Source organism: Bombyx mandarina, chromosome 13 (assembly GCF_030267445.1).
Source record: "Bombyx mandarina strain Sakado chromosome 13, ASM3026744v2".
NCBI lineage: Eukaryota > Metazoa > Arthropoda > Insecta > Lepidoptera > Bombycidae > Bombyx > Bombyx mandarina.
This window is the reverse complement of record NC_143220.1, coordinates 16,303,491-16,330,561: the sequence shown is the minus strand read 5'-3', so window position 1 is coordinate 16,330,561 and position 27,071 is coordinate 16,303,491. Positions and strand designations below refer to the sequence as shown.

Genomic DNA, 27,071 nt, shown 5'->3' with positions numbered 1-27,071 from the left:
AGCTTAGGTAGAAAAAAAAAACGAATCTTTAAATTGGCACGTTGAAATGCGTCCCGCGCACGTACACGCTCGAGTCGGCGCAGGACACGGACAGCGGCAGTTTCGGTCGCGAGTCGGACTCTAATTCGACGACGACCCCGAGGACGGTGGTGAGCCGCCGCCGCGGGGACAGCGCCAGCACCAGCGACTCCGAGCCCGCACGAGCGCTCACACCCGCCGCGGTCACCGCTCGCTCTCTGCCGTCACACTCTCCCCACTCTCCCCACTCCGCACATCTCAAGGTACGCACTTCGCACTGCCGCACTACTCCCCGCTAGCTTCACTGTGTGACGTATTTTCAAACGAAGGTCGAAAAACCTTGTATAAGTCGCGCCAATAAAGAAACGAATCGGAAATGGCGTCTATGTACCTACCTGCACTGACAGATGGTAGGGTCAACAAATAAAAAGAAGGATAGAAAGAAAAAGTTGTTTATTGTAAAAAAAATATAAAAAGACAAATGAGAATGTACTTTACTCTACTTTATGCCCTGGCAGAGGGGGAGGTTCTCATCTGGGATGCAACTTGCGTAGACACTTTTGCTGCCAGTCATCTAAGTCGCACAACTCGAAAGTGAAAAACTCGAACTCAACAACAAAGTCGGAACTGATATTTTTTTTGCACGCAGTACGCGCCGTGTGTGACTAAAGAGAGCAATAGTTTAGAGTGAGTGCGCATGATCGTCGACGCCATTTTAAATTCGTTTCTTTATTGGCGCGGCTTATAGTAACAGTACTATCATGTAGACAACGGGTGGTTGTGACCTCGGTCATTAGAGATAAACATGACCGAATGTAACCACTTTTACCAAGATTGTGGCAGGTGCATACTAACTGAGTAATTTTAAAACGCTCTTTAAATTACTTCGTATTGAGTTAAAGTAATTAATAGTCGAAGCGGTTGTCAAACGTCATAGATGCCACACCGCTACCTCAGCGCTCTCTTCTTGAGATACGAAATCTAAGTGCCGTCAGAAAAAGGGCGGTTCTTCTGCTGTTCAAAACGCTATAATTGAATACTGAAATATACATATAAATAGGACCTCTTTTGAGTCCACGCGGATATTTACAGCCATCCTGTTGGTTTCTGCACCGATGCAGTAATACATTCTGCTTCGGATGGGACAGTCGGTATTCTCTAAGATGGGACTTAGATCTCAATCTTGTTAGCTATATAACATCAGGTAGGCCGTGTGTTTGTTCATACAATATATGTACATACAATACCGAGAGCCAGTCAGAGCCGATACAATCGTACGTAGGTACATTTCGACATAATCGTTCCTGACACTTGATTCATTGATTAATTATGAAAATTTGTTGCAGAGTAATACTAGTGGAGTATCGCGGCAGGCGTCTCAAACATCGCTACTGGAACAATTCGCAGCCCAAGCTAAAGAATTGGTACGTGAAACCACTCGACAAAGCAGCCAAGAGGGGTTGCTAGCGCAAATGGATAAGGTAACTATTGCGGTTTCTATTAAAAACTTTTGTTTGCCTGTGAAACAATAAATTTTAATTTTTTATTGCGTGTTCTTAATATAAAACGAAGAAAGGAAAAGTGACTGAGGGAGAAGAAAAGAACATTTTTGCGCCTTTCGGACAGGTATATGCACTGAGCCAACACTTAGCAAACACCATTGAATACAATAGAATTGCGATATGCAAAATTAATTAGTCTTGTTCTAGTGAGAGATATAAGTAAAATGAATAAAAACAATTCTAATCTTAATTATAACACTGCAAAAAAGAACACTAAAACATTAGTCACAGTTCCACATAGGCTTAGAATTTCGAGCACTTCCAAACCGCATTTGATTATAGTTTTAAGCTCTATATTGTGCTAATTCACACATGTTAATCTAAACCAAAATTTAACATTCGAAATTGTAACATATTTTAATAGCTTAACACTAGCTAACACACACCTAAAGCTAATCATGCTTCTCGTAAAAACACACAATATGCTATTTTTGTCCAGATGTGGTGGTACTTTCGTGGGTTTGATGTTATGTTAATCGACAAATCAGTCGATTGCTTATTGTCAGTTATTGTGTTGTTTATGTTGTATTTGCGTATCATGACTTGATTTTAAATAACGCTTCATAATTTTGGTAACATATCACGTTTTAGTTGACGCTCCAAGCTAAGAAGGCTGCTGAGGAAGCTTCAAAAAGCGTCCAAGAAGCCTCCAAGAGTGCGTTAGAGGCAAGCAAAACAGCAACAGCCGTTAGTAAAAATACTTTGGAAGACTTAACTTACGTCGGCAAATCGACCTTTGGTGATTTTACAAAAAGCGCCAAAGAGGTCGTCGCAAAGAAAGGGTTGCTTATCAAGGTGAGTCCGAAATAGACTTACTACTCATATTAGTATACTTGAAACTTGAAGAGGATTGACAAGAAACTACACTTGAAGAATCTCAGTAGTTCCTGGTGACTTTTTGTATTTCAATAATAGATTTAACATTTGGAATATAGGCCTCGGTGGTATGGCATAAGCCATAGGTCATAAGACAATAAATTAATACAAAGCGAAAGAAATATGCATGAAGCACTAATAGAACCCTCAACGATAATTACTGGTGGTAGGACCTCTTGTGAGTCCGCACGGGTAGGTACCACCGCCGTGCCTATTTCTGCCGTGAAGCAGTAATGCGTTTCAGTTTGAAGGGTGGGGCAGCCGTTGTAACTATACTTGAGACCTTAGAACTTTTATATCAAGGTGATTGGCGCATTTACGTTGTAGATGTCCATGGGTTCCAGTAACCACTTAACACCAGGTGGGCTGTGAGCTCGTCCACCCATCTAAGCAATAAAAAAAAACCCGTTCGTTTCTTGTTGCGTTGGGCCTTCATTGGTGTCGAATAAGTCAACTATCCATTATGTGATATCGTCTCCATTTAATAAACAATGACTTAGTATTATATTAGCAACTGAGGCAACGGTAGCAACTAAGAGGGTTAATTGGAAACAAATGATTAGTAGTAGATGGTAGACTTTGTAAACGTACGAAATTTTGTGAACTTTTAAATTGAAGCCTTAAGTGTGAGGTAAGGGAGCATTTTTCGCGCTAATGCGTTCAAATAGGGGCTTAACAGCTTAATAGGGGCAAGTGTAAGCTAATAATTGATATAATTTTATCATCACAGGGCGACAGTCAGGAATCACCTAACAACGGCGCTCGTCGCGATTCGACTGCTTTACAAACAACCAATTTGCTAACTGCGACTCACAGAGACTTCTTCTCAAACATCAGCTCCGATCTTAACGGCTTAGCCGCTTCCACCTCGAGCATGTTTAGTGACTTCTTCGGTAGTAAAGGTGAGATTCATAAAACTTGTTTCGTATTTCTGGATACGCAGGCTAACTAACTAGACTAGACTAGACTAACTAACAGGCAGTAGTTACCGTCTTTATTGGACATTAACAATGTTAGGTGCACAGCCAAGCCTTTGCATACCTTTTTTTTTCATTAATAAGAAATAATGATATTAATTCGTTAAGTTGCTAACTCATAACCAGTGGTCGGAGTAGGTAGATTGATTTTGTATACTTGTATTATAATATGGACATGCCATTTTATACATAATGATTATTTTTTTAAATTGAAAAAAAATATTTTTAATCCTGATTGGATACAATTTCTATATTTATGAGATAAATTAACAAAAAGCCCTGTATAAGTTTTGTCTCATACTGACAAGCGTCATTTCTTATTCAACAGAAAGGGACAAAATACGGTGTAACTATTCCAAGGTGTTTTTGTATAAAATAAAATACTGATTTTTTCACCATTAGCTAGCACTGGTAGCGTAGATTAATATTATTAATAAGTTTTTCACCTTAAACACAAATTCATGCTAATTTCTAAATTCCAGAACAAATATCACAATAAATATGAATTTCCTGTATTTTGGAGGCATATCCATATTATCCTCTACATTTGACGTCAACGACCTTAAATCAATCTACCTGCTCTCTGGCCTCTACTCATAGCCTATGAAATTATTCACGTCTAGTGTGGAACTAAGATTTAAAAAATCTGTCATTGTCCTTCCAGGAAAACAAGCGAAACCAACGGAGGGTTCGTACGGAGGGTCCACGGCGACTTTCGGTCCGTTTTCGCAGGGCGGGCGCGGCCTTGTGCAGCGCTCGCCGCTCATACGTCACGCGCCGCCCTCTGCGCCGCCCGCACCCACGCTCGCACGCCACACGCCCAATACCGAGAACCAAGCCTTCCTTAATGATGTGAGATATACTGACTGATAAACTAGACGCCACGTCACCGCAAGGGCAGTGGACGACTTGACATCAAGAGCATGCTAGATACGGGCCCCTTGTGGAAATCTACGAGGAAAACCTATGATCAGCAGTGGGCGTTAAAAGATTAATGCAACGATGACTCCCACTAATAACAATTTAATCAATAAAAACACGTAAACAAATAACACTTCTCTCGCTCTGCAATTAAACCTCCAGAAAATAAAACAAAACTTCATATTATTAACAATATTCTAATTTACACACTGGCAACATCGAGTTTTGTAGGGTCATATTTATTCTTTCTTAAAATGTTACAAAATTATTGCATGTCGGTACCATCTCGGTAAGAATGGAAGTAGAGGAAAAGATTCGAGACTCACGTAATATCAAAACAGTAAACGAGGCAGCTAATATGAAACTAAAATAATGCTCATTTCAGTTTCGGAAGCGGTCATTGACACCGATAATCGCCTTGTCGATCTACTTGATAGGGGTATTTTATGATCATATTTTGTTCTTGGCTCCCATGTGTAAATCTAGTAAGAAAATCGTAGCTTCGCACTCGAAACGTTTAAATGTCTCTAAAGTACACCCCAAAGCTATAATGATACGATTGATTTTGGACTTTATACCGACGTTGTTTTCAGCTTATACAACATGTGCTAGAAGGCGAAGGCGTAGGTTGGTTGAAATTAAATCGACTAAAGAAGCTAATGGAAGATGAATCATACAGAAACATGGTGCTCAGCAAACTGAACAGAAACTTCAACAGAAAATCTACGCCTTGTGATAAAGTCGATGATGTGGTGAGAAATCACTTTTTTGTACCTTCAAAAAAATTTTAATGAATATTTTGTTTGTAAGTTTTACAGTTACATTTTTTTGTTTTTTAACGGTGACGTGTAATGATTGCATATAAGAATAAATAATATCAATTTGATAAGTGCGAGAAATTACCGTCGCCATATCCTATTAAGCCTATATGACTTAATTAATCTTTCCTATGAAGGACTGTTCTCTCATATTATTATTGGATATTATATTAAACGTCCCTATCAGTTGTAAAAAATAAGGTATTTTTACTAATATAAAAAAAATTTATAACAGTTCATCAGCAAGCCCGTGTGGAAAGGGATGTTGAAAGTTCTTCAAGCCGTCGTTCACGGTCTCGAGTACACGTACTCTAACTTTGGTCTCGGCGGCATGGCGTCCGTGTTTCAACTTGCTGAGATGGCGCACACGCACTACTGGAGCCGCGAGCTGGCGGGGCTCGAGCACGGCGGGATGGCCGGCTCTGCGCTCTCCGAACATTACCCGCGACACGATCTTGACACTCCTTCCTCGCAACCTTCTTCCAGAAAGAGTTCGCAGACAGGTAATCCTCGGGATATTCGAAAACACTACTTGGGCGAAATTGTGAGATTGGACAGTTTAGATTGGCAATATAGCTAAAATTGGGGAACTTATAATTTAACGCCTTTTTGACGAGTACGAGTCTGGGCCACAATTTCACATTTCACATTGTGGGCCGAGAAATCATAAGACTATTTATTACACCTAGTGTTCGCCCTGTGGTCTAAATTCTATTCTAATCTCAGATTTAAATTCATTTTACATAGGTACTACAGTTTTCGTATTAGGGTTACCTAAATTGTGTTCCTATAAATCTAAAATAGTAATGCTTAGAAAAGTTTATTGAAAAGTTATTATGTATTCGTTTAAGGTAAAAACGTTTTGTCACTGCCTATTTTGATATCTTTAATCAATATTATTACATAATATTATGACTTACAAATTGCAGCATGTTGTAGTGTTGTAGCAGTATTGTCAATAAAGTTTCGGCATTTGGATCGTATCGATCATATCCTTTACCACCATCTGTACTACATTATATACATTTTATTATGTCTATAATACCGTTTTGTTGTACAGAGGTACCTGTTGTGAACTATCCAGAAGTAGACTCATCAGAGGCACAAAGCACCACAGAAATGTTCAAAGATATGTTGAATCAAAAACGAAATCTACTTTTCAGTAAACTCACTTCATTCGATTCTGATGTAAGTTTATTAATCATTTGCCAATTAAATTATACTATTAATGTTGTAGGATCGTGCATGGTGATGGCCTAATATACCTATATATTAAATGTGTAATTAAATATCGCTGTCAGTATAAGTACAAGTATACCTAACTATATAATGTATAAATGAATTCTTCTTGAGCATGATAACGCAGTGATTGATTATTTAAAGTGTGTTTTAAAGCTATGTACCTCTCAAATTGTAGAATTGTTGTCGTGTTACTCGTAACTCAGTATTATCTTATTGGTCTGCTTATTCAAAACCTTATCAAAAAAGACTAAACTAAATTTGCGTTATTACTTGTGGAATTAAAAATAAAAAATCTACGCACACGAATGAAGCCATTGCCCAGTTGATGTTGTCAATTGTTTTTATTTACTTATTATATACACTAAGAAGTTTCAGCATGTTGGGTCGTGTAATTTATTGATACGTAACATAAGCTATTAAAATATTGATAATATTTACGATTAGTATTTACTATAAATTTTCATAGCATCACAGTTAACACAATATAGTTAAGAAGCAAAAAAAATGCAAAACTTAACTTTTACTTTAGAGGCTTATTTAAATTATTCATTGTTTTGAAATCGGGTAAACTGTACAATGATTGGCGCTCTAACGCAATAGAATATATATCATTATATCATAGCAAGATTACTTATATCATAAGCTGAATTTTCTCGTCTCCTTTATCCGGCCTGTTTCATCGTAATGAGAAATGATCTACTCTAGTTGATGGTTGATTAATGTTTTGTTTATTGAAAGCAAAAACCGATGGACGTGTAAACAAATGAAAGCCGCGTGTTAAAGTAATTCTTTAAATAGGCTACGAAAATTCTGAGATGTCAGCGTTCAAAGTTATTCGACGAGTTTTTCTGCGTCTATTCTCACAGACCGAGTGGAGAATTTGTATGGCGCAATGGAAAATTGACTTCATTACTAATTAAAAAGCGGTCCTTGTTTATCATGAAATTAAAACGCTTTGTAGCCAGATTTTAAATATTTTGTCGCTGATAAGCTGTTTTTTAGTTAGCTTCTTGAGGAGGCAATAAAAATAATTATACTGATTGACCCTTTCGTTTTCATATATAATAATTTGATTCTTATTATCAATACCATTCCACCTAAAGAAATTCGGAACGAATTGTGTTTTTAAACATGAGAACGAATTAACGAATTTTTATTAAAAGCTTGATGTCGTCATTGTGTGAATATATTTTAATATAAAATATATTATGTTAATATATTTTACCACACACAATATAATTAAATTGTATTAAATTATTTAATACAATTTAATTAATCGTAAGAGTGCCAATTATAGTATACTTTACCCTACTTTAAATAAATATGACCGAAGATAATGTAGTTAAAGTGATGATTACGAGGGGTATAGGCGGTTGTTTGTGTGCGTGGCAGGCGGCGCCTTCCTCGGAGTGCTCCGCCGATGAGAGTGGCTCGATCACAACCAACCGAGCCAATCTCTTCGATCATCGCGCCTCCTTTAAGTCCAACCTATCTGACACTGACGTCATGCTCCTCGATGTAAGTCCTCGTGCCTGTAGCTGGCTTGCATAGCTTGCTGTGCGCTTGATCTGCTTTATTAACTTAACCCACATCGTGGCTTGATAATTCACTATGAATATTAATTATATTTGAAGTCGTCGTAAACTAAAGGATAAGACGTCCTGTGCATTCGTGTTGAGCGATGCACCGGTATTCGAATCTCAGGCGGGTATAAATTCTTCTAATGAAATACGTACTCAACAAATGTTCACGATTGACTTCCACGGTGAAGGAATGACAATGTGTAATAAAAATCAAACCCACAAAATTATAATTTGCGTAATTACTGGTGGTAGGACCTCTTGTGAGTCCGCGCGCGTAGGTACCACCACCCTGCCTATTTCTGCCGTGAAGCAGTAATGCGTTTCGGTTTGAAGGGTGGGCCAGCTGTTGTAACTATACTTGAGACCTTAGAACTTATATCTCAAGGTGAGTGGCGCATTTACGTTGTAGATGTCTATGGGTTCCAGTAACCACTTAACACCAGGTGGGCTCGTCCACCCATCGAAGCAATAAAAAAAAATGTTCTGGTCTCGTACGTTACGCGTGTGCGTTTGTTTTCCTTACTTATTCGCTGCTAGGCTAAGGGCCTATCCCAAATTCTCGCGTAGGTGAGCTCACGGGCTCAAGCTGAGAGAATTTGCTAGCACTAGTCCTAGCAGTGCTTCGCAGAGTCTACCACCGGATCGGAATCGCAACCCGCTGAGGACATCCGGCCAGAAACTTGTGGGTTACAATATTATAATTAGCGAACACCATCCATAGTTTATGAGACTCCAATAATATAACTTAATTAGGTTTTACAATTGGAAGAATATTCTTGTTAGCTTCTTGAATAAATTTTGGTAACTAATAAGAATAATAACAATCTTTTCTTTTACGAATATACCTAATTTGATGTCAACTTTATTTTGACAGACTAATAGGATACGAATATAGATTTTTTTTAATCTAAACAATGTTTTTTTACTTGAATTTTTCAAGCTACGATGTTTGTCACCTTTCATAGCATGTTAAGCTTTACATGTCAATTTTTAATTAGATTTAAAAACACCAATGTGCTGGACATTTCAGTAGTATAACCTTAATTCAAATATGTTCAGTTTAAATATTTATAGCTATTATAGTAACATCTTTGAAATTCTTTATTACTATCATCTCTTAGTGGCGTATCAAGGAAATGCCCATATCATATTAGTAATCCAAAATTAGAAAAACTAAAATATTACATGCTGTCTTTGTTAAGAACGTGCGGAAAGATAAGGCAAATAATAAATAGCTTTGAAAGTGAAATGAATCTCGTGAACAGGCTGGGCGTGGGGCTGCTGCTAATAGCAAGCCTCGTGCTGCAAGTGTCTTTTCATCGAAGTCTTCACTGAGCGGGTATCGACCTCCCGTAGGCGTCCCCGTAACTTCACCGCTCACTTCGCCTGACACAGCCCGGACATATCTTTACCAAGGATTAATTGGTATAGTTATCGTTCATCTTTATTTTACAAATCGCGAAGATTCAAAGTACAATTGATGCATTGCTGGTTTTTTTTTAAGGTAAAGAGAGATCTAATCTCTGGGATCAAATGCAATTCTGGGAAGACGCTTTCTTAGATGCCGTAAGCCAAGAACGCGACATGATCGGAATGGATCAAGGTGCAAACGAAATGATGGAGCGATACAAGTGCTTAAGCGAAACGGAACGAAAACGTCTCGAACACGAAGAGGACCGGCTATTGTCGACGGCGCTTTATAATTTGACCGCTGCAATGGTTTTGTTCGGCGTCGAACCTGACACGATCCGTAATAAGGTTCGACGTTTGCTCGCCAAAAGCCACATCGGGCTCGTTTACAGCCAAGAAGTAAATCATCTGCTCGACGTGGTCCACACTTTGGTACGCTATTCAATCGTGTCACTTTTGTTTTTATTTTTTTATTAGCTTAAATAGAGGACGTGTTAACTACTACTCACTTGGACTACTGTAGTTACAGTAGTCCAAGTGAGTCCAACGACATGTAGTCGTCACAACATGAATTCAACTGCCAACTGCCAAAGCATTAGGTCAAAAAAGGTAGAGAGTCCTCAGCACCACTCATCATCAGATGGTCCATATGAACGTCTGCCTAAAGAACAATATATATATCGTAAAAATATGACTTTAATGTTGTGAAAGGATAGATATAAGAAAATAAAAAAAGCAAGATGGCGAAGACGATTGAGTGAGCGATGTGTAATAAAGCTGACAATTAATTTTTAATTATAATAATAGGGAATATTTGGTTTGAGAACAATAAAATTACAATTTAGTGCAGGGGCTCTCAAACTTGTTTTGTCTACTGCCCACTTTGAGAATAAATTATTTTTCATCGCCCCCGTTTTTTCACCTACTTAAAAACCACTATAGCAAGAGCTCAGACAGTGTCTAAGAGTCGTCCTAGATGTCTCCCAAGCCTCTACACAACGCCCCCTTTTTTTTCTGGGTCTCTTACCGCCCCGCTTTAGGCCAGCATCGCCCACAAGGGACTGTTATCGCCCACTTTGGGAAAGACTGATCTAGTGGATCTGTTTTATTTTATTCGCCACGATCCCAATCATGTGAGATTCGATGCCCAGGACTAGTGTTTTGCTACTTGCATATTAACTTGCGTAATCCATGATATCGTGGTACGTCGTATATTAGTGTTGTGCGTATATCCACATACAGCACGGCAACGAGATTTCGTTGAAGCCGCTGGGGTCGCGGCTGGCTAGGCGGGCTACGTTCACAGTACACGAGGCCGACGCGGCCGGCGACCTGCGCTTCATGGAGGTTCGCGACGACGGACTGGTGCTGCGTTCCACACAAGGTCACTGCCCTTTACCACGACTTTATCTAATTGAATATGCAATTTCGAAAAGGGCACATCTCTGAAAATGAAAAATGTTCAGGAAATGAAAAAAAACTGATTATTTTCTAAAGCAGTGTAAAATTTAAAATATTAGCTTTTGAGATATAATTTAGTGTTAATTAGCAATTGAAAATTACTGGAGTTATTACAAAATTGGTGTAGGTAAGCCTCAAAACTACATGTATATGAAAAAACGTATTTGACAAAATATGCGACATGTGCCCTTTTCGAAATTGCATATTCATTTGGTTACTGGAGGTCGACATTACAAACTGAATGCTGTCGCCTCATTGTTGAAATGAATTAAACAAAAAAATAGTCAATAAGCTTTGCAAATTTGCACAAAAATTTATAATATTAGTACCTTTACCCTAAATAGGTACTTCTTCTGAGTCGGTCCCTTCGTTGCTGAAGGTCATATCTAATTTGAACTGTTGACCACTCGATGCACAATGCTTCCCCACGTCTTCCTGTCCTCGGTGGTCTTTATAGCCTCGGTTATTGACAGGCCGGTGAGGGTCTTTACTAGATCAGACCAGCGGGTAAGTGAGCGTCCGCGTGATCATCTCCCGTCAACTTGACCAACTACCATCAGCTTCTCTAAGTTATCGGGGCCTCTACGAGTGATATATCCGAAATAAGTACATATCTAGTAATTCTCAGTACATTACAATGGTTAATGGAAGGCTACGAAAAAAATTGTTTTTAAATTGCGACACCTTAATGCTTTTGCACCATTAAGGCAAGACGAGCAGGTGCGTATCATATACGTACACACCGTTCAACGGCTCTGCGTTCGTACTAACAACGATAATATTAAAACATATAAGATTGTCAAATTATGACATATCCAATGGATAACTCGAGGGACCTTTGTTTACCTCTAAATTTACTTACAGGAACCATAGTGGAACGTTGGTGGTACGAGCGACTAGTCAACATGACTTACAGCCCGAAAATCCGAGTTCTGTGCCTTTGGAGGAAAAACGGGGGCCAAACTCAACTCCACAAATATTACACTAAAAAGGTAAAAGATACCGCCATAGATGCAATTTGTCGACTAATAGATAATAATAGTACATTACATTTACGCACATGTGCACATGTGAGCCTAGTGTAGTAATACTTAGTAATTCTTACTAGGGATTAATTAAACATATGTTTTAAATTGCGGCGTTTAAAATTAAGTTTGCTCCATTCGTCTTTAAATTCTTTAACATCAACTTTGCGATGAGTCGTCCGTAATTTTGAGACAATGAAAATCTGATGAAATTTGATTCTCGTAATTGCTTATGGAAATCTTCAAATTCATCTTGCTTTGTCGTCACTAAATTGGTAAAGTAAACAATAAGTGGTGGCTAATCTATACTAATATTATAAAGCTGAAGAGTTTATTTTTTTGAACGCGCTAATCTCAGGAACTACTGGTTCGATTTGAAAAATTCTTTCAGTGTTAGATAGCCCATTTATTGAGGAAGGCTATAGGCTATATAACATCACGCTAAGATAAGACCACCAATGAATGTTTCAAAATCGGGGCTTAAACAGCTCATCATTCTATAATTCAAAAATATTTTCTTTCTACGTAAATGAAGTGGGTGGTAAAATTTAGGGTTATGCCAAAGTAACGCGGACGGAGTCGCGGGCAAAAGCTAGTCTCGGATATTGGTTCACTTAATTCAGTGAAGTTTAATTCGATATACACGTATCACGACAGTGCAAGGCATTGTACTACTGCATCAAAGAGGCGATGGAGCGTAGCGGCCGGCGTCAGGATGCAGCTGAGCTCGGCGGGGAGTTCCCCGTACAAGACTGTGCTACCGGCGAAGGCGGGCTCATACAGGTGCTCTGCCTTCATATTTTGTACACAGAGTGCCGCAATGTAAAGCGTACACATAATTTATCAACACATAATTTATCAGTACAATACGACCGACGTAACTTGGCGAGTCCGAACTTCGCGCAGAAGGCTGCGCACAAACGTTTTTAGGAACCAAATGGTGGTATGAGCAACGTGCGCGGGGCGGAGGTCTAGGCTAGGGATTGACTCTATGTAAACACAATCGTCCCTTTATTCAATCAAATATCGCAATCGATTTTTATCGGTTTGGAATTTATTGATTTTTGTTTATATGAGATAATGAATGAAATAGATTTACAAACATATTGAATGTTGTCGTTAGTAAATGAGACTTCATCTTTAATAAAAAAAAACTAATAACACTTTATTTTCTTGGTTGAAAGACATGATTTAGTTGAATATCAGTTATTTATCAACAACTACTACAATAGGGACTGTTCGTGAATATTTTAAACCTCCTATAAAATGGAATATAAATATATATTTTTATATAAATTTTAATCAATTTTAAAAAAAATCGATTAAACAACATCCTCAAACACGCATATTGGACATCCCTTTTCTTGACATCGTATAAATTCGGTAATTCTCGGTATGCGGTAATTTGTCTCACTCACACGCTAGCATTAGTGTCGTGTTCGTGTCGCTATCTCTGTCTTGAGTACGGGCGGCTACAAAAGTTTTCATTGATTTGTTATTATTATACTGTTTTTGTTTAGTGCTCAGTTTTTTGTTTAGTTTTAAGATTGTTTGTGTTTAAATTTGTTTTAGTATTGAGTGTCCCTTGGCATTTATACTATTCGTTAACAAAGATGCCACCAAAGCATAATAGTGTTTTAAATCGACGGCCGACAAACATAATTTTTGATTTTTTTTAAAAAGAAAAAGAAGAAGGCGTAAAAGATGTTGACAGTTTTATTTAGAGTTGCTAACGATCTGGTGTATCGCAACGCTCAGTACAGCGGATCGCAACTGAAGGCAGTGTTCGGGCTTACTTTCGAATTAATTTAATTACGTTATTTTTACCGCTTTCTGTCTTAATTTATTATTCTTTTATTACCTCTCTTTAATTTATTACGTTATTTTTATAGCTTTCTCTCTCATAGTGTTTTGATATTCATTTTATTTGTACTTGGTCCCTGTATATGGAATTTTTAATTCGTATTTTGATTTAAAAAAATTAATGCTAATAACACTTTTTTTTTCGAGTGTACATGCGCGAAAGTTGACCTGCGGCTATATTCAGACTCGCCAAGTTACGTCGGTCGTACTGTACAATAATTTATTTTATTTGATATGTGTTTCTTATCTGTGTATTTTCTATGTATGTATCTATGTATTTGTTTTGGAAATATAATTATAACCTAGTGTTCATTTTACTCATGTCTACTGTAATTCTTTAAATTATCGCTATGTATTAACTACGCACTTCTTGAATCTTTCACTTCATCAACGAGGGTTAACTGGAAGAGAATGCCTGCATGGCGTTAAGTTCACCTGTGTACAAAATTTTTGTGCAACAAAGAACTTTCAATCATTCATTCATTCATACAAAGTTCAGCTGTCAGAAACATACTGAAATACCATCACATTTCGACTACTTACTATCACTACATAATATTAAATGGTACCTTAATTTTGACTAGACATATTTATAAGGACTTTTTGGTATTATAACTAATTTACGACTTTTTGGTATAACTAACTTTTTTTTTGTTTTATAACGCAGAATAACATTATGGTTTCGGATTCCGGAGAGACTACTTTTCCCTGTACATAATATGAAATCAGTGAATATTGCAAAATCTTGAATATCTCTCGTGTACTGATGGAAAAAAAACAGCGATAAAATGATTTTCTGCCGCTTAAATAAGACTTAATAACATTGATAGAGTTAACGATTCACTAACACTTGTTTGGACAGGGAGTGATGTCGAGTTTAATACACAGAAATCACAAAAAATCTCACAGCTCATCTGATGTTACCAAAGACATAAAACGTTCACGTAAATTATATAATAACTTTGTTTTGAGATCTTTAAGAAATCATATAAATATCTAGTAGGTACATTCCTGAAGCAGTTGCCCTTGAGCTATTAGGTCTCCTTCAGAGGCGCTCAGGCAGCTGTTAGCAAATCCTACCCCTCCTGGCTGAACGCGTGCTCGCCCACGTGTCCTGGTGAAACTGGGAAGGCCTTAAGTCCACCAGTAATCCTTCCTAAATAATTAATACCTTCTTATTCAGAACTTTGCCTGATATTTCAATAAACGAATAATAGTTATACAAATAAAAAAAAAACATTTTATTATTGTTGCTTTCAAGGTGTGCATGGAAGGTGTCGGACTTCTCTTCCATCATAGCAAGGTATGTAGCTTGGGCTTATTCGTGTTCGTAACTTTTTTGTCAGCTTCTTTTCTCGTAAAATTAACTTATTAATAACAATAGTGTATGTACCAAATGTACCAAAACGGAGATAAATTCATAATAAAGAGGGTAGCGAGCTTTAATGAATACTTTTGGTATGTTCATTAGAATATGGCGTCAGGTAAGTTGTTTCAGTGTATACGCTTAATTTGGGAAAATTCGATTCGTCTGAGTGAAATATTCGTAGAAGGTCGTACAAGCAGTTGTATGACAATCTATTTACAACAGCGTCTGCGTTGTGCAGTGCTTCTTTGTCTCATTGTCAGTATTGTATCAGTGCCGTTAGCGCATTGTTATTATTCTAAAATTTACTTGAAGTTTCAAATAGACCAGTAATAAAAACAAGCATTACATAGGGTTAGGTCTTCTTCTCTTAATAGTGCTATTTAAAGAATAGTTAAGAAGTATTTATTAGTGTTTTAGTTCCCAAATGTTTTAATCGACGTATTCTATTCAGATAAAAGTATATCTACCGGACGCAAGGACCTCTCAAAGTTTCCTATTTTTATTTATATATTTTATATCACATTTGATTCTAATGTATCAATAATTTTGATATTGTTATATCTTATATTCATGGTATTCCGGTAATTTTTCATCTAATTACATCTATTATAATATTATGAATGATGGCTTATTACCGCAGATGATGACCCAGTATATTTTGCCGTTGATTAATTAATTACCTTTCTCTATTAATGATTCGATGTAATAGTTTAGTTTTTTTTACATTTTAAGATTAACTGTTGCCCATCTGATTTACGTATACTGGATACAATTTGTGCATGTGCTATTTGTCTGCAATCCCTCGTATCCGCTGAGTGCGTGGGCGCCAGAGCCGCAGCGTTCGCTCCGTAGGAACTTTTGAGATGGTCCTTGACACGCGCTCGGCCGCCCTCAACTAACTCTTATTTTTGTCTGTTTTACTCTCTCTGGACCGCCGACCCGCGCCGCTGCGCTGCAGGATTTCGAGGTACTCAGTGGTTCATTCACTAGTAATGGCTGGCTCTTACGATGATCGACCTTTTCGACCTTTATTGACCGAGCCACGTTAATCGTGCTCCGCCATTTTAGCGATGATCGTTCGAGGTCGTAGGGCTTTACTTGTAGTTTTGAGGCTTTCAGATTGTTTTTAGCCGTTGTTAGCGTTGTATTAGTTTTCCCGAGTGCGGCGAGCGCCAAAGCGCGCGGTCGTGCATGCACATAGATGCCCTTTGTTTATTATCTGTTTACGTCACCGCACCCGACAGCTTGCATTCTTTACGTGGATCGTCCGGCGAACGATCTTGTTATATTGTTGAGGCACGTATTGCCGATGTTCAATCGGTTCGTCCCCCGCGACCCGGAACCCGAACGGCGCGGCGTCACGTTAACGCAGTAGCGTAGCGGACGTAGCGCGTCACGAGGTCAGTCGTAGAGCATCGCCATCTCACAAGTTCTGGTGCGGCCGGCTGCCGCGTCCCGCCCCGCACGCCTGACCTCGCTAGCAGCACCCCCGTCCCCGCTTCACTTTCCCAACACTATACGCTGCTACCATAGATTATACACTTAAGCTGCTACTGTTGCTCCGCAAACGCGCGTGGACGTTTCTGGTTCATTATACGGGTAATTTCATTAAGAGGAATTACTAAAATTTTATATTTCACATAAAGTAGATTTTAATTAATTTTACATAGGTACTAATAAAATAACTAGTGCGCCAGAAAGTCCACGATCGGATAGCATGATTTTAAAGCATTGAATGTTAAAATATAGTTTTTAATTACATAATAATAATATGTAATTAACGATATATTAGGCATTAGATGTGAAAAATTGCATCCGAATTCACTTTTTTTTTATATCGCGTGCATGTGTTGCTACTTGCATCTATGAAACGTTAATGTTAACGTTATGTGTAAATGAGTTTATAGTGTAATAAAAACAACGAGCTGCTAGTTAGCTTTTTTTAGTAAGGATAATTGACTAAAAATGTTTGGTTAAAACTGCAATTTTATTATCCTGGTAGCAATAAAATTAACAATACAAGTAAGTTAACACTAGTCAATTGCCCTTAAATAATCAAAGAACAGTATACATGTTATTAGTAGATATCTTATTTAGATTTATAAAGTGTACTACTCCATCGTACGTGACGACGAAAACTATAAAGTATTTGAAACGTTGAAAAGAATTACATTAATATACGCAAGATTAAACCGTAAATGTAGGTCTCATTATGACTATGACTCGCGCAAACTCAAGAAAATACTATGAGTGTTAATTATTATCAAACGTCAATTCATCGTTAAGTATTGCCAACGTTATAAATATTGTCTTTATAAAAAAGTTGAAAATAAAACATTATTTTGCTTAAAAATATAAAATACAAATATTTCCATGCTTAGAATTTTAACAGTGATTGTAGAACAATCCATATTTAAGTTATAATATAGAGTGTAAGCTTTTAAGTTAATCGATACCGAAAAGAGAATAACGTAAACGTATATAACACTATAACATAAACAATAAGAAGTATGCGTTTGTTAAGCTTTGTAGCATATATATGTTTGTAGATTTAGTCTAGTCTAAGTTTAGTACAAGTTCAATAAGCCCGCAAACTAAATCGAAATCAATTTGCGGAAGCTCTCCCCCGCACCAATCCGCTGACCCCGTACGTTAGCTAGTTTTGACTGTGTTAGAATGGTTGTCGTTAAACAAAGCCAAAACGCATTCTAGAGCTAACATATCACGAATCACTAGTACCATCAACTTTCTTTGTATTTTTATTTAAGCACCGATGCATGTCAATGTCGTTTCGTAAGAAGATAAAAATATAGTTTTTTTTTGAATCAATGAGAAAATAATATTTGTTATTAAAGAAATGAAAATAACATAATTGAGATTAAAATTTAAAACATTTTTGAATTTTCAGTTCTTTGTACGGCTGGATCATATTAGAAAATGCTTCACTCAAAATGGCGGCATTTTCGTTTTAGAAGAATTCAGTAAGTTTAAATTTATTTTGTAGTCGATTTTGATATGATTCAAATGATACTAAAACAATCTGTTTTGATTTTACAGATCCAAAGACGAGACAAATAATTCAACGAAAATATAAATCTATAATGGCAAGTATTTTAATTTGAGACAGTTTTCTATAAGTATTCGTTTTAGTTCGAAATATCTATGCGAGTCCATTCGTGGGATAACAGTGTTTTTACAATATTTCCTATAAGGAATAAATTAAAATGAATTGTAGCCGAAATTATAACCAGTAAACCGAAGTTATTTTTGATTTTATTTTGACTTTGATTTGATTATTATAGATAATAGTGTCTGATTTATTAATTGTAATGTTAACAGGTATCCATACAAAACTGTTCGATTTATTTAAAAAATACCTACAAAAACGCTGTTCAAAGATTTATATGTTGCACTTTAATTTTCACTTTCACAATGCTATGTAAATTATACCAGGTGATTTTTTTTAAATGTTTTATTTTTGTATAATTGTTATTTAATATTGCCTTTACAAAAATTGACAAGATGAATTAGTTGCCTTATAGAAAAATACATTTTATTTTGTTTTATTGATTTGTATTATTGTGTTGTAGGCAGAGAAAGTAGTGTTTGATCTGCACCGTTTCTTCTCAATATGGTTGTCTCAATATTTAATCGAAGCCGAATCTGAGCTCGATTTCACCACTTAAGTTTATACGATTCATAGTCGTGTATGTACCTACAATGTTTTTTTTTTATTCTTGCTTTTTTCATAACTCTTATGGTGCTTATCCCGTAATTCCGTTTGCGCTTATTTTACTAACAAAACTAACTCAATTGTACTAAAATTACCTAAACTTAAAGCGATGTTACACTAATTTTTAAATACAATCGAAATTTATAATATGCCTGAACTACTTTTAACCAAGTAAAACTAATTAAAATGTGAAAGACACGGTGTTAGATAGATATTCCCGAAGCTGATACAAAATAGCTGTGATAATTTAATACCTTTTATCCTAAAAATAAAGCTAAGATGTTAATCATCAAATAGATACATATAGTATTATTTTCTTGGCAGAATTTGATGAGGAATTAAAATCCATTTATACATTTTCTATTATATCTTTTAATCATGGCAAGAATTACCGGCAGCCCTTTTATGCAGTTTCGGGAAAGACGTTTAATTTTTTAACGTTTATAAATAAAATTTAATTAAGGTTGTACACCTCTTTAGATTGTTAAGTACGCTTTTGAATTTGATATAATAATATGTTTTATGACACTGACATTGTTCGAGAATGAAACGCGACTAACCTGCAACAAAAAGCATCGTTTCATTCTCATTTTGTGAACATTTCCAAATCATTCCACTAATGTTCTAACACTAATACATTTCATTTATCTGTACTGCGGCTTTTCAGAAAAATAACAATTTTCTTAAGAACGAGCTAAAAATGATATCATCATTAAAACTGAGACCAGTTATTTCTCTGAAGTAAACTATACTAAATTATAATTTGCGTAATTACTGGTGGTAGGACCTCTTGAGAGTCCGCGCGGGTAGGTGCCACCACCCTACCTATTTCTGCCGCGAAGCAGTAATGCGTTTCGGTTTAAAGGGTGGGGCAGCCGTTGTAACTATACTTGAGACCTTAGAACTTATATCTCAAGGTGGGTGGCGCATTTACGTTGTAGATGTCTATGGGCTCCAGTAACCACTTAACACCAGGTGAGCTGTGTCCACGCATCTAAGCAATAAATAAAAATACTACCGATGATTATGAAAGAAAGAGAATGAGAAATAACAATCGTTTTAAAAATTTGGTTATATGGTCTTATTGGTCATATGAGTGACAGAGCTTCAACCCGATGTTAAGTAGTTACCGGAGCACACATAATAATATATAACATTGATGTCGCTCGCCCTCGTTGAGGCATGAGGTCGTGGTCTCAATAGCATTATGTAATAACTTTCCCACTCTTGACGTACGCATAGACAGAACCGAATTGTTTCGCCGCAGCAATTAAGGATGTTTTTATTTCTAAATTCTAAATTTGCCAATTTTAGTATTTTCTTTATGTTTCCATGAGCCAAAACCGTGGAATAGTAAAGGCAAAAATGTACATACTTGATACGTTACAAAGTAAACTTGCAAACAGCATGTTGACGTCATGCAAGTTTGATCCCGGAAGCCGCTCGTGAACTTTCCACAATCCAATTGATGTATAGTGATTTGCTAAAGTCAACAGATAACCTATGTATATAAAAATTATTAATAAATATTTTTTGTTTCTCAGGCGGATCAGATTTGTTACGCGGTGCTTTGTGTGTTCTCTTACTTCGCGGCCGGACAAGAACAAAAGAAAGCTATTCTAGAACAAGCGGCTCGCGTGCCTACTACGCCTAGCCCGGCGCCTGTTAGTCCACAGGTCAATTCAATAACAGTACACACACTTGATTTATAGTTTTTAGTAACATATATAAGACTACCTAATAATACGGTTTATAATAATAATAATAATACTAATTTAACACCATATGTACAGAGTAAGCATATAAAACAAATAATAGTCGGTGACATAAATTGGCGGCTTTATCGCTGAAGGCGATCTCTTCCAGGCAACCTTTCAGGGAGAGGAATAAGCAAACTGGACGGTGCTATATCTTAATAAACTTACATAAAAATATATACTTATATACACATTATTGGGTTGGGGTTTATTGGGTTTTATTAATTTAAGCTGTAATCTATTTCAATTGTTTTAGCGCAATCTGAGTGATTTAATGTGTGCAAATTTTAAAATTTATTTTCGTGAAATCGTAATAGGCTGAAAAGAATGTTGTCCGGAGCACCGAGCCCCGCGCGGCAAGTGAAGGAAATACCCCAGAGCGGCGGCCAAGAGCCTCCCCCGCGCGCTCCCCCCGCGACATAGAGCGACCTCCCGACATTCAACCAGCACATGAAGTATCGCAACCCGCTGCTAAGTAAATACTTGATCTTATTACCAAGATTCAATGATCAATGTAGATTATGTCGCACCTTTAGAATAATATAGATCCAACCCAAAAAATGTATTTTTTGGAAAACATCATATAAAGTTTTCAAACTGAAAAGTCGAAGAGGAAGGGGCGGAGTGAAAGAGACCGATGGATAAGTTTGTCCCTGTTTAAGTTTTTTTTTATTGCCCTTGTAGGCAGACGAGCATACGGCCCACCTGCTGATGAGTGGTTACCGTCGCCCATGGACTTCAGCAATGCCAGGGGCTGAGCCAAACCGCTGCCTACCGCTTAATACTCTCCACAAGCCTCGTTTGAAGAAGGAAATGTCATAGCACTCGGGAAACACCGTGGAGGGGAGCTCATTCCATAGTCGGATGTTACGTGGCAAAAAAGACCTCTGGAAACGCAGTGTGGATGACCGCAGTGGCTCCGGCGACAGGACTGGCGAGTTACTTTTGGTTGATTTGATTTAATTTTTTTGATTGGTTTGATTATTGAAATTCGATGAAAGGGGTAGTTCTTGGTCCATTTTTGAATTCAAGTCGTAAGTCGAAAACTTTCGAAATGTATCTCTATAATTCTAAAGGTGCGATGTGGTATAAGGAAAATTATTAGAAATTAGTTTTCGGAAATCCTTTACAAAACACACTTACTATGAGCAATACGAAAGTGGCACGCATATAGCATGTAAATTGTTTTAAGAAAACATTTTTAGTTTAGGAATCGTACAGTCCAGACGCATTCTTATATTGGTAAAAATTTGTAAAATACTATTTTATTTTTTAAATAACGTTAACACGCCTACAGAACGGCATCGTCCTCGTCTCCTCCAGAAGGAGGGGGCATGCGTCGTACCGGGAGCATGCCACCCCGCCGTCCCCCGCCCCCAGCCCTCCGCGTCTAGCACGCGCTCACTCTCATGCTGCACCGCCGCAGGTAATCTATGTACTCTAACGTTAATTTGTAGTTATTTATACACGTGTAAAAGTTATCTTTACCGAAGTTGAAACTGTAAGAAAATCAATGTACGTCCTTACGGATCTATCAGATCTAATAACTCTTACATTAGACACCTTTTTGATGTGAAACATCTATAGCCGCACGTAAAACCGATTTCTGGCGTGGCGACGCATGCTGTGGCGACGCGTCGCCATGCGCAATCGACTGTGCGATTCTCTCCCACTCGATCCGGCGTTAAGCCATCTCTCTCGCTACACTGAGCTGATACTTATAGTGTATACTCCGTAGTGTAGACAGTGTTGTTTACTACAGTACATATAACCTGTGTTTTACTTGGAAACAAATTATTTTTTCGTAATATTTTATTTTATCATTATGACATATTTAGTTCCTATCACAATCTGTTCTTTTCTGCATATTACTTTTACAAAATAATGTCGATGTTTCACATCTGCCAGGCGTCCCGTGACGGCTCACTTTTTTTTATTAGAAATTATAATTTTTCGGGTTTGATTTTTATTACACGATGTTATACCTTCACCGTGGAAGTCAATCGTGAACATTTGTTAAGTACGTATTTCATTAGAAAAATAGGTACCCGCCTGCGGGATTTGAACACCGGTGCATCGGTACATACGAATGCACCGGACGTCTTATCCTTTAGGCCACGACGACTTAAAAACCTTCAGTTCTAAGACTAGGAGCAGGCTGAGGGATCCCGGTAACCGTACTCGTCGATGTCAGCAAAGAGGTCGACGTGCAACCTAACCCATGCATCAGCCCGCTGAGTTTCTCGCCGGGTCTTCTCAGCATGTCGCGTTTCCGATCCGGTAGTAGATTCATTCGCGAGGCAGCTACTGTTGAGTTGTTAGGTCTTCTTCGGAGGCGCTCGGGCAGCTGTTAGCAAATCCCACCCCTCCTAGCTGAGCCTTGCTCGCCCACCTGTCCTGGTGAAACTGGAAAGGATATTTGAATCACGATTTTGTTCTGTAATCATGTCAAAAAATACCAGGGACAGCGTTTGTCTTTGTATTCAGGATTAGTAAAAAAAAAAGTAAACCAAGAAAAAGCATAGAAGTGTGCGATAGACAATTTAAAACAAAATAGAAAAACGACACGTTTTTTGGTGGCTATAAATTATTCGGATTTTTATTTTATTGTTTTGTTTGCTTTGTTTGAGCATCACAGAAATGTTAGTTTAACTTCGGACCTTTTCCAACCGTTTAACTAGGTCCTTACCCATAAAACATAATGTTCTGCAGTAAATATTGCCTAGATGGCGGTCGCGAATCTCAGATATATTAAGTAAGTTGCAACTATTGATTGGTATTAATATGAAAATATGTTATATGCAAAACTTGCAATATCACGACTAGACATTTATGTTTAGGCTAGCAGTAAATCTTACAGACAATTATCGTTTACTTCAGATTCCGCCTCGCTCGACAGCGGCCAACCCACGAGCGCCGCGGCCGCCTCCCGCTTTACCGCCGCGACAACTATCCGCAGCAGCAGATTTAAACGTCAGCCCTAGGTAATTGCTACTGCTAATCGCTATAATATTTATATATCGAATACTTTAGTGAACGCTGTCCCGATTGCTCTTGTAGTCCATTTTTCTTCTTTTATTTTTAATTATGGCAATTGCCTTCTTTCGATGCCATTGTTGACAGTGTCGAATTATAAATATCTTCTGTTATTTAATCATATCAGTATTCAATTGGCATGAAATTAAATGAGACGAGATGAGATAAGATGAAAATAAAGTCTCAGAAAGTGGTGGTCGAAGACTTCAGTGAAATTTTGGAAGATCTCAAGAAGACACGTACAGCGATTTTTTTTCATTTTCTTACATTTGCGCACTTTTACAGATGGTGAACAGTTAATAAACCACCATTAATAATAAACCGCACGTTTAACACTTTAATACCAAAATAAAACAAATCACACTACTTCGTTCCTCGCGTTCCCGCCAAAAAGTCTGCAGTGTATTCACATCACAGATTAAATATTATATTAGTTACATTCGTTTCAGAAGTACGGGCGTTGGTTCGGACGCGGGGTCGGTACGTCGCGCGGCGCCGGCTACGTTCGCGACCACGAACCCTTTCGCCCCACGGAACACCGAGTTCGTCATTCCACAGCGGAACAATATGAGACGTTCGTCGACCACCGATAGAAATTAAACTTAATTTATATTAAGACTAATTTTTGTTGTTTGCGTTAATAAAGCACCTACCTTTTTAAATGTGAATCCATCCTCTTATTATAAATATCATGATTTGACGACGTAGTATTTTTTCATAATAATTATTAAGATACGTAGTATTGATCTAAAAATACTCTTTTTTAAATTTTCTTTATCTGAATATAATTAATTACTTTTATATAACCAACAACCACCGCCCTTCCTATTTCTGTAGCAGAACAACCACGCATTCGTAATAAGTAGTATGGTACATAGTAATTGGGATCTTGCAGCGAATGTAATTTGTGGTTTCTATAATCACCAGGAACAGCTAAACACCGGTGATGTCGTATGCCCATCTAGACTAATTTGTATGTACTACCACTTAAAACTCTTTTATGGAAAAAGTCAAAGCCAAGCCATTCACCATCTTTGGATCGATAAAGTAGCTCGATAAATGTCAAATAAACATTAAGCCGGTAGCACAAGAAAATCAAGTACATACCTAGCTTAGAGCGCAGTTAGGTACCTAAATCTGAAACAAATTTTTTGTTCTTGTCTGATACAGACCATGAAAGGCGAATTCTCAGTTTAAATACGGGATGCAGTTATAGTTTGAACAGATTTAAAATGTATTGTTTTCAATTAGTTTAAAAAATATTGTACATATATTTATTGATCTATTACAAATAGGCATACTACAGTAGCATAACAATGCATTTTATTCTACGGTTTACATACATATACATTTTTTCTCCTACCGACGCCGAAAGTTCGGTTTCGTCCCGCTGTACAGGGAAGAAACTGTAACTTTTTCTCCCTGGGTACAAGTGCGCATGCGCGTTAGTGTCTACGTCTGCTCTCACGCACCTAAAATTCTCCGCCATTGTTGTGCTCGGGTAATTTGCAATATTGTGTTTAGTGTAAAAGTGAAATAAACAAAAGGCAATAAAATTTAATAGTGAAGTATTAAACAAAGATGAGTTCATCAGACAGTTCTTATTCAATTAGTAGTAGTTTCCACGTTTTCTCGGTACTCTACGAACTTTCAGCCTGGTAGGAGAAAAAATAGTACGTGCACCGCGAGAGAAAAGTTGGAAATTTCCTCCTTTCAAAATTGCCACCCGAGCAACACGCGGGAGGAAATGTCCAACTTTCTCCCTTGGTGCACAATGTACTATTAAATACCCACTGGAAAGGCTTACGTTACCTAAATTACTTTTTCACTTTTTTGAAAGAATATAAATTAATAACGATTTAGCATTAAACAAGCTTGAATGTAAATGTAGTAAAAGTATGTATGTGTTAGTGTTGCCATACTGAGAGCATAGTTATGGAAAATATGCAAATGCAGATGATGATAAATATATGTTGGTGATAGAATCGTCACTTAGCTGATGTGTTATTTTATTTTAAAAGTATACACTAGAAAAATAAAATACAATTGGATTTTGCAAGTACATAGAGGTAAAAACGTAGGTTTGTGTCGATAATAAGTAGAGTCTTAGAGATTTTATCAAACAACTAGTGATATAAAGATATCAAATAATATTTATAATTTACCGTATGTACCTATTAATGTACCTACCTACTTAAATCCTAATTTATTATGATCAAGCTATTAACGAAAACGTATTGTGTTTATTTTGAAATACTATTGCTATAGCTTAATGTCCTATTAAATGTTTAAAAATATGTCAGGGTTAATAAAGTTTAGAAATATGAAATTATTTTATGGCAATTTAATAAATTAGTTACCCATAAACTGTTTTTATTTATTTACCGCGTATTTGTTTATTAACTTTATGGAACATAGTTACCAATGTCATAAGGGATGCTTAACCAGGTAAGAATATTATCCAAGTACATAGGTGCTGTTTTTAATTCGTGTTGCGGTAACAGTTCTTTATAATACGAGCGTCCAATATTACTTTAGTAAAACTATTAATACAGACTTTCAATTATTGTGGTCTTTAGCTTCAGGTAAGTGGCTCGTTTTTAACCGTCTTAAAAAAAGTAGACGGTTATTATTATCGCACTATACCCAATTCGTTATGACTTTGGAAAGTGTGTAATTTAGTATGTAAATTAAAATGAAATAAATTTATTTGTTTACATTTATTTCTTTATTACAACCGTGCGTTTCAAAGTACTTATACTGCTTTTATAATTGGACTTTTAACATAATATCACAGATATAAACTAGTTTTAGATACATAGTACATCCTAAATATACTTTATATTCTGATGGTATCGCTTTCAGGATTATGTCCAAGTTTAAAAAATCAAAAATCATTTTAATCTTAGTTCACGTTAGGTTTAATCTACCTTATTATTAAAAACATAGTTATCAAACTAAAATTAAACTTAGCTACATTATACAATCAAAAATAACATCACTATCGAACGAATCACATATGAACATAGCGGTAGGCAGCAGCTTGGCTCTGCCCCTGGCATTGCTGAAGTCCATGGCGACGGTAACCACTCACCATCAGATGGGCTGTATGCTCGTCTGCCTACAAGGGCTATAAAAAAAAGAACTAAAACATCAAAAAGGACTAACAATAAAATAACTATTTGAAAATATATTTTTAAATATATATTTTTTTCTTATTATAATCAGTCCGTATTAAGTGAACGTGAATCAATTAAAGCAGTACAAAATCTTTAAAACGTAGGTACTTTAACCTAAGTTAAAAAGTATTAAATTATTTTTTTCAACTCGAAGTACTTCACTTAATCGTACACTTATATAAACTTACGTTCTCTTTATTCTATTTTAGAATAATAGGAATATATTTATACATTAAACAAT

The 27,071-nt window shown here is 36.8% G+C and overlaps 1 protein-coding gene across 1 annotated transcript in view; it reads left to right on the top strand.

Annotated features, from left to right (window-relative positions):
• The window catches only part of Rab3-GEF (Rab3 GDP-GTP exchange factor), a 49,042-nt gene extending 23,024 nt beyond the window's left edge, over positions 1–26,018 (top strand). The window contains 24 exon segments of the mRNA XM_089732554.1: positions 84–281; positions 1,365–1,499; positions 1,591–1,644; positions 2,172–2,375; positions 3,187–3,358; positions 4,098–4,285; positions 4,948–5,106; positions 5,408–5,675; positions 6,233–6,360; positions 7,807–7,932; positions 9,263–9,422; positions 9,502–9,839; positions 10,650–10,791; positions 11,733–11,860; positions 12,551–12,676; positions 15,018–15,059; positions 18,034–18,106; positions 18,183–18,229; positions 20,403–20,534; positions 20,933–21,090; positions 21,913–21,995; positions 21,998–22,041; positions 23,496–23,599; positions 24,101–26,018. Of these exon segments, the coding sequence (XP_089588680.1) occupies positions 84–281; positions 1,365–1,499; positions 1,591–1,644; positions 2,172–2,375; positions 3,187–3,358; positions 4,098–4,285; positions 4,948–5,106; positions 5,408–5,675; positions 6,233–6,360; positions 7,807–7,932; positions 9,263–9,422; positions 9,502–9,839; positions 10,650–10,791; positions 11,733–11,860; positions 12,551–12,676; positions 15,018–15,059; positions 18,034–18,106; positions 18,183–18,229; positions 20,403–20,534; positions 20,933–21,090; positions 21,913–21,995; positions 21,998–22,041; positions 23,496–23,599; positions 24,101–24,251 (3,360 nt within the window). The 3' untranslated portion in view covers positions 24,252–26,018.
• The last annotated feature ends 1,053 nt before the right edge of the window (positions 26,019–27,071 follow it).